The sequence below is a fragment of the Nothoprocta perdicaria genome, unplaced genomic scaffold (assembly GCF_003342845.1).
Source record: "Nothoprocta perdicaria isolate Ctin4 unplaced genomic scaffold, notPer1 scaffold_337, whole genome shotgun sequence".
Lineage (NCBI taxonomy): Eukaryota > Metazoa > Chordata > Aves > Tinamiformes > Tinamidae > Nothoprocta > Nothoprocta perdicaria.
The window spans coordinates 26,864-37,332 of record NW_020455574.1 but is presented as its reverse complement, the minus strand read 5'-3'; the positions used below and the strand labels follow the sequence as shown (position 1 = coordinate 37,332).

General features: G+C 41.7%; 1 protein-coding gene across 1 annotated transcript; it reads right to left on the bottom strand.

Annotated features, from left to right (window-relative positions):
- Nucleotides 1–227: 227 nt before the first annotated feature.
- On the bottom strand, nt 228–9,574 carry PDK4 (pyruvate dehydrogenase kinase 4). The gene is made up of 11 exons (XM_026043728.1): nt 9,439–9,574; nt 8,718–8,859; nt 7,594–7,665; nt 6,819–7,003; nt 6,317–6,406; nt 5,689–5,766; nt 5,005–5,081; nt 4,199–4,297; nt 3,814–3,924; nt 3,012–3,125; nt 228–2,779 (listed from the first exon to the last, which is right to left on the bottom strand). The coding sequence occupies exons 1-11, from the start codon at nt 9,572–9,574 to the stop codon at nt 2,636–2,638; spliced, it is 1,248 nt and encodes a 415-aa protein (XP_025899513.1). The 3' UTR covers nt 228–2,635.
- Nucleotides 9,575–10,469: the final 895 nt, after the last annotated feature.

The following is a 10,469-nucleotide window of genomic DNA, read 5'->3' as shown; positions in this document are numbered from 1 at the left end:
CCTTGAAGRAAGACTCAGTTGCTTGAGGCCTCAGCCACCAAGTGAAGTCTCAGCAGACCTCTGAGACTCTGCGACTTTGCTGAACTCCATTTGAAGTCTTCATGACTAAAATCAGTGGAAGAACATGTGCTTGMAGTATACTTCTTAGAAGACAGAAACAAAGACGCTGGCCAATCAGTTATAAGATTTTTATTATAAAATTATTTATACATCTACATACCAATAAAAGTCTTAAAACTAGAGCTTTATTTTCAGGATTTTTTTAAAAAAGTAACTGCTGAAAAAGGCACTGTGTTCATCTAGGTAGACAGCCCTTAAATAACTTTTCACTATTAAGAGATATTTCATATGGATTCCTATAGTGCTATGGACCTCCCACTGTCTGTACCGCTACAGTGTTCTGAACACACAAGTTCAAAGGTTACACTTATGCAGAAAACTTCTATCTGCAAGCACGACAAGCACTATTACAGACATGTGCTTACAGCACCTGTGTGCTTCAACTGCTTTGAAATACAAGTCACAGCTCCCACCTGGAGWAGCTGAAGCTATATTACAGATATACAGTATGTCATGAGATCACAACTCATGTTCAAGCATAATCGAGCACAAAGAAAGAGGTATCATTTGTGTTTACTTAACAACAATGACTACCTAGGTATGTTTTTGTGACCTTGTATTCAATACAAAATCAACAAAGTATTCAAGTATATTATGGCAGTGAATTTTTGCACACCTGTATTTTCTAGAAAGAGATATTTCATTTATATTATCCATTCCATTCACTGAGTTGAGCTCTAAGATAAATAATCTCTAGACTTTCAGTGAGCATGTTATTCACTMGCATAAATGGGCCTCCATGTAGTACTTAAGTTATTATGCTTAGTATTTAACAAAAATGCTTCTAAACTTAAGTTTCTAAAACAAGTGAAGCATATCAGATGCTATTTCAGGACCCCTGAATATTTTCCTACCCCAATAGGACTGCTAGAATAAAAACATAATTCTAGCTTTCTMTTATTGCTATTGAGAAATACATTTGATATTCACAGTAGAGTATGGAGTGGTTTTCTACCCACCACATATGACTGTGCTTTAGAAAGCTATCATACGAGCGGGCAGAATGCTTTGTATTTKCATTTGTACTTATATATGCTGTATTTGGAGCCTTTGCCAAGGATCATTAACACTTAAGATAATGATGCTGATAAGTCAAAAGGTTTTCAAGTAAAAATACACATCTCTGATGAACTTTGACTGGMCAGCTTGGCAATTCCAAATAGAACTTAACTTTCACCCTGTTCTTACGTTTACCTCACTTATGAGGTGAAAGTCCACAAAGAAATGGGAAATGAACCTCATGGAAAATGGAATATTTTCCCAACAGCTCTTTCCTACTGACATACTTCCTGTAGYCATTCCCCCGTATTTTGCTATTCATAAAAGTTATTTGACTTTTCATTACTATTCGTATTTTAAACCTTTTCAATTACTAAAYATTTTCCATTGTAAAGAATAGTTCCTGCAAGAAAATTCTATTTCTCCACCATTCTTTCTGAAAACCTTCTCCTAAAAACAGAGGTTTAGTGCTCATTGCAGCTGTCAAGTTTCGGAGTCTCCAAGTACACCTTTGAGCTAAAGCTAAAGCATGGCCCTATACAAATTTGACAAAGCTGTGGGGAGGTTCTTGGATTTTACACAGAAGCAAAACCTGAACCACAGGTCCCAGTCTTTGGATTTTGGTTTAGTTTACTGAGCCACTAATCCTATAACAGCATGACAAAAGKAAAAAAAAAGGTATCACAAGATCCTTTGTCAAGCAGTTTCCCATGCCATTTTYGCACTAGACATATCAAAACCTTTCAGTTCCACTTGCTGATAAYAACCAAGTGCTATTTCATTTCTTTCCTTAAGTATTTCCTGCTTAGTATCTTTTGCACAGCAGCCTTGCCCTGCTACTTTTTCCAGGAACAGCAGTAACTCAGAGCAAGCCATCACATAACAACTGCTACTGGAATACAGGGGGTTCAATTTGCTTTGCTCTTAAGTGGGATCCCCCTTTTATAGGGCAGATACTGTCTCCTCTCCCAGCAAGGTCTCCCCCTCTCAGCCAGGGCCCACTTCTCTCCTCTCCGTATCTTGGTGCCAGCCTGCCATGCTAAGAGGATCTTTTCCCAATCTTATAAACACAGCTTGAAAGAACAGGTGCACCTACCTACCTGACGAGTTCTTTAATAAGATGAGGTGCTGATAACTAGTCTAGGAGAAAAATATAAACCACTGTAACTGACATTTATGAGCATTCAGAACTCAAGCATTAGACAGAACTCAAAAAATGTACACTTCTACCAAATCAAGTCTTTGATCATAAGCTAAAAATAGACTGAATTTCCTCTTTACACGTGTCTTTTTTAAAGACATTAGGGAAATGTCTCCATACATATTTTCCTGAAGTGCACAGCAAGATTTCTTATTCAATGCATACAGCCTAGGTTATACATGCCTCATCTTCCTTCTCTTGTCAGTCACAAAACTGAAAATKTGCCTGTTTGAAAGTATACAGATACTTCCAAACAGTAGTCCTTGTTGAGAAAACAGCTTGATCCCCTTGAATGCCTTGTACACCAACATCCCTTCAGAGAGCTGCACTCTGTCTTGACAAGTTCTTTGGATCTTTACTTGGGACACACCAGTCATCTGCCTCTGAGGTAGCTTGATAATGCTTGCAAGCAGATTTGTTAAAAACTGGAAGTTTTTCTATTGAGTCCGTTGATAGTGCCTAAAATTAAGAAGGAGAAAAGTTACTCAGTTTCTACCTCTCAATTTTGCAGAAATACACACGGTATTCACAATAGTGAATGACTTTTTACTTCTAAGTACCAATCAATGCTTTCTGGTATTTCATAGTCAAAATGAGAGCTTTTCAACTCATGAATAGAGAACTTTTTTTTCTTAAAATGATACCGAAGTAGTTGCCTCACTGCATTATTGTTAGTTACCCAAACACATACCTTCAAGTAGATAATAGCATCTGTTCCATAACCAGGTATGGAGTAGAGATTTAAGTCTCCTTGGAAGTATTTAGCATACAGACGAGATATTGGCAAGCCATAGCCAAAGCCAGCCTAAAAAACAATGTACAACATAAAATTAAGATTTTTTTTTTCTTCCCCACTAGCTATTATGATATAAAATTAGATAACTGAGTAGTGGTCAGAAATCTTAAGCTACTAAAAAGTCTCTGGATTTCCTCTTCCCTTAAAGAGGATAGCATTCTGAYAAGTTTCATAAAGAATATGAAATGTTAGATGTTAGATTCTGAAAGAGCTTTTAAATCTAACCTACGTCGAGAAGGAAAGGAAATACTACTTTAATGCACTACATTTCTTTATTTTCCCTTCCCATTTTTTCTATTGAGGTTTGTTTAGCAGAAGTCGATTACTACTCGGGAAATAAAAACAGTATTTTAAGCCTATCTTAGTTGTTTTTGTTTCTATAAAAATATTTATAGTGCTTGAGGACTGAGTGGGAGTGAAGACCAACTAAATTACTGTCATTGGAGTAAAAAGGGTGGGAGGGAAAGAAGTAGATTCAGGTGCTAAAATTCTCATTTTTACCTTGAAAGGGGATGTTTTTGTCAGCTAAGCTGAACACTGAAAACTATTTCAGAAACTGTTAATTCATATGTCTGAGGMTCAATAATCTGTATATTGTACAGAGCAGAAAGGTGGACATAATGCTTCATTACTTAAGATTAATCTATGCAATATTTTTATCATCTTATTAGCAATACAGGTATTGAAATCATCTTACAAGAGGAGTTTGTCGAGCATCATCCATCCTTGGCCTTGGTGCTGTAGAATACATGTAGCTGAACAGCTGTTCAATCTTCCTTACTGGAACCCCACCTCCTCTGTCAGAGATCTGAGTAAAGAGAAAATAAAGCTAATTGCAATCAAATATATTAAAGTATTTAAAATAACTAGTATTTGAGAAAATCCTTCAATTAATGCAAACATTTGTTTGTGGTGTATTCTTTGTTAGGTAGGTGATTGCTCTAGATGTGATCAACAGAAAGCCCATGCATGATAATTTTGACCTGTCATTTGAGGCATCAAGTTCTTTAACAGTATTTGTTGCAATGTAAGAAATAATAAAAATTACATTAAGCACACACTGTTTTGGGCCAATGAATTACCTTAATTGCAAGGTCTTCATGTCCAAGAACAACTGTCACTTCAACTGGAGAAAGGGAAGGACTTTTTTCTTGAAATTCAACTGTTGCTCTCATTGAATTCTACAGAAATTAAGGTTATTATTATCAAAAAGTGCTAGAAATATCTACTTAAAATCACACTGGTGTTATGCAGAGGCTCTGCACAGTTACCAACGTTTCCTATCATGTCCAGCTTTCAAGAGCACACTTAGCAATTTCACATAACAAGCAGAGGAAGCTGTGCATGTAAAAGCRACTAAACAATGCAGCCTCTTCCATCATTGAAAGACTACACTTTTCTTAACTACCAATGCAAATAAAAAAGTAATTTCATTAAAGTCAGCAGAATACTGGACAAGAGTCCAGTTCAGCAGTGCCTCCCAGAATTCTGCATGCCATATTGGCTGCACATGAGTTCAGCCCCATTCATCACCTCTCAAAATACCTAAACCCACAGGCAAAGCACTAGGGTGAAAATTCACTAAGGACTAGTTTTTAAGGTTGGTTGTGACCAATGGTCACAACTCCATGTAAAACATTTAGAAAGCCCAGCTCTCTCTTCCTCTCCCTCAGCCTGCCCCAGTTATAACCCCATAAGAATGTCCAAATATTTTCCTATTAGCTGCACTCATTCCTATCTCAACTGCCAAAGCTATTTCCCCATGTAACAACTTCTTAGAAATCTCACCATCCTCTACAAACCTTTAATCCAATCAGACCTATCAGAATTTATACATCTAAGCTCTTGCTCAGGCTACTGAGGAAGGAAACAGGTTGTGTTTACTTACCTTAAAGAGCTCAAAAAGCATGTGAAAGAGATGAGATGGAACATACACAATGTTAATCGGTTCTCCTGGAAATTTTCCTGTGAGGGAAAAAACAAGAACTGTTTTCTTTCTCAATTTTATAGTAAGTGAGTTACATGCTTAAACAAATGTGAAAATACATCATGTTTTCCAAATGAAYAGCTTGATGTATTTGCAGAGTGTTTGAATTATAATTGCCATTTGCTTAATCACAGTTCATTTTCAAATAAACAGCAATGGTTAGCAGGGTTTAAGCAGACTGCCCAAGACCAGAGAAGCTCAGAGAGCTCTAGTCTAGGCTCAGAGGGAGCCTGGACTAGAACCAATGTTTTCCAGTCAGTAGCCTCACTTCTACCCCAAAACAAAAACAGCGCTCCTCTTTGGCGACTTAAGTACAGAATAGTAGTCATCCTTCCTCAAATTCACATAAATACCAGATTTTCTGAGGTAATTTAAGATACAATGACATCTGAGTTCTATCAGGGGAAATTAAATGAAGTACTTGCAAAGCAGAACTAGCACAAGAGAACCAGTACAAACTAGACGGACTTGTACGCACCATTATGGTACGTGTATGTACAACTATTGCTGCAAAAATGGAAACCTTCAGAGTACAGAAGGCAATCTGGTTACCAACAGGAATAGGAATAAAAGTCCCCAACCTACCATTCACTTCAGTGAGCTTCAGTTCTGGAGATGTTAAGTAATACTGGTCACACAGCATCTTGGAACTCTCAAAAGCATCTGAAATATTTGTTTGAATAACATATGTGAAATCACAGCACAGCAGTTCATTCTAATGAAAAATRAAATTTCCAACTGCATTAGCTGTTAGGGTGTAGCAGACTAGACTGTAAGCATGTGTTTCACCRAGGAAGATAATGTTGCAACCACTGTATTTATCAGAAACTGAGATTAAATAGGCAATCACAGCAGCATGGGCAAATCTTGAGTAAAATTTGATAAGTCTGTAAAACAGATGCATCTGGGGTATAATTATCTAACAGTAGATGTTACTGATGTCATCATAGACAACTTCAACTCCCACCTCATTTATCACTTGCTATTCAGACACATTTTATTGCTATTTTARTTTTTTCTACTCTATAGAAGGAAACATTTCAGCTGTTTTCAGACACTGCATTACRGGGGAAAAAAAAAAGAAAATACACACACACACACAAAGCAAAGCCAGAACTGTCAACACCCTATACAAACACATATTGGTTGCCTGTTAATTACCAGCAAGCACTGATCACAAAGACAATTAGTTATGTTGTGAGAATATACATACCATTCACCACTTCAACAACATCACAGCATGGATCAATACTCCCAATGTGCCTGGGGTGCCCTGAGCCAGCATTGTTATCAAAAAGGAGGGCTGTTTGGGATAAAGAAAATACTGTATTTAATTCCAAATACTGTATTATGAAAAACTAGTTCAAACTAACATGGTGTGATCACAGCACATAACCATAAACAATACTCAGCATCTCTTACGTTTTTTAAGTTACAAAGCTACCTGCYGCCTGCAAGCTATACTGGCTTCTCTGGTTAAACATCCAAAGGCTTTTCAAAAAACAAAGAGATCTCTAAGTTTTCCGTGCAAGACTTACTACAGTTAGTATGAAAACCGATATTTTATTACTTTAAAAATCCATAAGTTTTGTCTCTAGCTTTTCACTGTCACACAGACTCATCTGAAGCAGATCTGCAACAGCTTTAGGAGAAGTTTACACTAACATGCTTCTCATTAAGCTGAAGTTTTTCCTCAGATAAGAATTTCTACTTACTGTGTTGGTTCATCAGCATCCGGGTAGAAATACGGCTCATGTAAAAACGATCCAAAAAGTACTGGATATTTTGATTGGTGACAGGATCTACTTTAAAAGTATCTTTGTACTCAATTACTCCTTGCGCCATTGTAGGAACCACATCATGATGTCTGTTTCGGACTCTAATTAATGTTTCTATAAAACTAAATCAAAATGAGGTCTCTTTAGAACATTATTCTAAGACAAGGCAACATTTGTATAAAATTATACAATGCAGTAACAGAAGTGACTGTGCAGAGTAACCTTTATATTAAAATAGTTTAAGTAGTTTTAAAAGTAAAAAAAAAAAACAAAAAACAGAAAACACTAATTTGTCACAGATCTAAAGCAGAAGAGCTTGATATTTTTATATGAAAAGCTGTGTTTATTAGCCATGTCCAATTCAATTTCCATTTATTCACTTCTAATAGCCTCAGAAGAGGAGAAYGTAGAGGGAGGAAGGCCTCCAGTTCACACTTTTGGAAGAAGCAGGGATGACCTGACATCACAGGTAGTTTTGGTTGATATAACTGTCATACCAGCTTATGGTACTGGCCCAAAAGCAAGCCCCAACAGGTCATACTTATTTGCACTATTGCTACAGCATGATCAAAGATTTCACCTAGTTTGTTCTAAGTGCAACATTTCCTGACAGATGATCAAGTTGAGGTAACAACAGTGCTGTCATTCTAAACTGACTACATTTGGAATAATTCAAGACAAAAAGCTGAATGAAAACTAAGKAAAAGCTTACTCATGTAAGACTTTTTGGTCATCTGGGCTTTTCTGATGGAATTCAACCAGCTCCATTAGGCTTTGGATGTACCTATTGAAAAAGAATATAGGAAATACATGCTATTCATTAGACTGTTATTAGTCTAGGAAATGAAAAAAGATCTTGTCCTAATCATTACTCTTATACAAGTCATCTAAAAGCTTAAAGTATCAAATATCCACTGAGGTGTGGAATCATGGATAGTTATTTCTTGAACATCTTAACACTGGAGATTTTAAATGACACTTTCTTTCTTGTGCCTGCCACCCAGTCTGGAATCTAAAACCTCACTTTAGAAATCTAGGCTCCCTGTTCAGTTCTCGGGAAAAGTGAGGTGTTTCACAAGTATTGATCGGGAAGTCAGCTAAGGAAACCTTATTCTCATCTTGATCAGCTTGGCACAAGCTAAGCACTTTAGCCTCTTTGTCCAGTCAAGCCAGGACAAGCTCTGACGTCCAAAACATGATCTGCAAAGGCACAACTACAGCTTGCTAGATTATTAAGGACAGCTTCTGGATCTCACCCAAATAYTTTCTGTCCTTTATGTCAGCCATCCGCCCCAACACCGCAGCTGTGCCCGTAAAGCAAGGTTAACTCATATTCAACCACTGTCAGTAACCAGAGAGATCATGTAAACTGAATTCCAAGCATTCAGTACACATGCCAAGGCACTATGCTGCAGACTGAAACCATAGTAATAAACTTCATCAGAGAGAGAATCAAACAAGCACGTAGTCTGCTCTCCCTTTTTGTGGCAGTTTTGCAGGTCTTTAGAACTAGATGGGAACAACAGACACCTTTACCTCTTTCCCTTCTTAAAGGTCAGAACATAAATTTGCACTGTGAACTATTTCAAAGATGAGGTCAAAAGATATGATTTAAAATATATCCATGTTGCTTTTTTATAACTTWAGTATTTTAGACAAAGCATAACAGGTTGCAGTTCAACTTTGAGGAAGAGACTGCATTTCTAGTGTATTATTTGCTGCAGCAAACAACTGTGACAATTTGCTGTTGTTACCTGTTCTTCATATAAGGGCTAGGATGGCAGGGTTGCTAATGTCATGTTATTTTGCAGGCAGAATTTCATGGTTCATACTTACCAGCTCTTTACTAGCTTTACTGATGGAGTGCTTAGCAGTTTATCGGGAAGAAGATCAATTTCTTTCAGAATATTTGCAAACCTCACAGGAAGCTCTTGTCGCAGAAATGCAAAAGACGTTCTTTCACAGCCATTAGACGAGCCTATAAAACAAATCCATTGCAAATAAATAAATAAATAAATAAAGTTCTACTGTGTAAGTATGAACCACTGTCTGTGCAGTTCACTACAGACTCCAGGACTTTGGGTTTGTCACCATCCCGCTATTACTGGGCCGTTTTCCCTTACTTTACGCAGGTAAGTGCTTGTGCTCAGTGCTGTTATGTGACAGCAGGGCCCGTTCCTTGCCCGTTCCCTGCGGGAACACCGGGAAATGGGAATGTTTCAGCACAGCCCCAGTGTGCAGTCCCCGGCACGGGGAGAGCCACCCCGGGAGCTCGCTTCCCAAGGGTGCCGTGCGGCAGCATCACCCTTGGGAAGCGGGATTTTAGAGCTGCCGCGGCGAYCACCGGCCCTGGGCACATCCAGCCGCGGGGTGGCGGCTCATGGCGCCCCGAGCCGGCTGGGCGCGGGCACGAGAGCAGCACTGCGGGGTGACCGGCACCCCGCGCCGCCAGCCCGCGCCTCCCGCAACCCCCGGCGGGGCTGAACGTCCCGCGCCGTGCCGCGCCGCGCCGTGCCGTGCCGCGCTGTGCCGTACGGTGCCGTGCCGCGGCTCTCACCGAAGTCCAGCAGCTGCTTGATGGAGAGCGGCGAGGGGGAGAAGCGCGAAAAGGTCTCCACCTCGAGCGGCAGGCGGCCGCCGGCGGCCGCGGCCAGCGGGGCGGCGCTGCGCAGCGCCATGCGGGCGGCCTTCATGGCGGCGCGGTGCGGGGCGCGGGTCGCGGTGCGGGGCGCGGGTCGCGGTGCGGGGTTTGCCGCTCGGCGCCGCTGCCCCCGGGCGCGCTCCGTGCCCGGCGCCGCCGCGGCCGCCCCTATTTAGCGGCTCTGCGGGCGGGGCGCGCTCCGTGCCCGCCCCGCGGCGGGGCGCTCCGTCACGCGCGGGGCCGGCCGGGGACACGCGTGACGCCCCGCGGGCGCCGCCGCCGTGCCCGCTGACCTTGTTTACCGCCGGGCGCGGGGCAAGGTCGCGCCGCCGGCACCAGCGGCTGCCCGCGGCCCTGGGGCTGGGGGCGCCATGTCGCGRCGCGGGGGGCACCGCGGGGCTTCCCCTCCGCCATCTCCGTCACTTCACACCCTCCGGATGGCAGTGGGCAGCCCTCGAGGCTCGTGCAGCCCCGGAGSACCCAACACCCACAGCAGCGGTGTGCGCGGGCCCCGCTGGGTGCTGGATGTGGCACCCAGCACCGCCTGGCGCATCCCGGGATCCCCGCTCTGTGCTGCCAACACCGAGCGCCATCCTGACACGAAACCTTGGGCCCTGCAGCCTCCCTACGCGCAGACTACGCCACCGGGAGAATTACCAAAAGCCCCGAGTTTGCTCACAAAATGTGTGGGAATGCAGGGGGCATGGGTTGCATCTTAAGCATACGGAGTTTGTAGGTCTTCGTGGTGACCTCGATTAATAGTGATCAAATATTTAAAAGACAGCTGCTTTGGTGACGCAAATGCCTAAGTGACCCTATTTACTCTCTACAGCTGACCTAAGAATTGATTGACTGAGCTGCTCTCTCGCTGCTAACTAATCCTGCAGGATCAGAGGGGTGCTGGGAAAAGTCTGCTCATCCATCCCCTTTTGTGGAGGGACACCTTT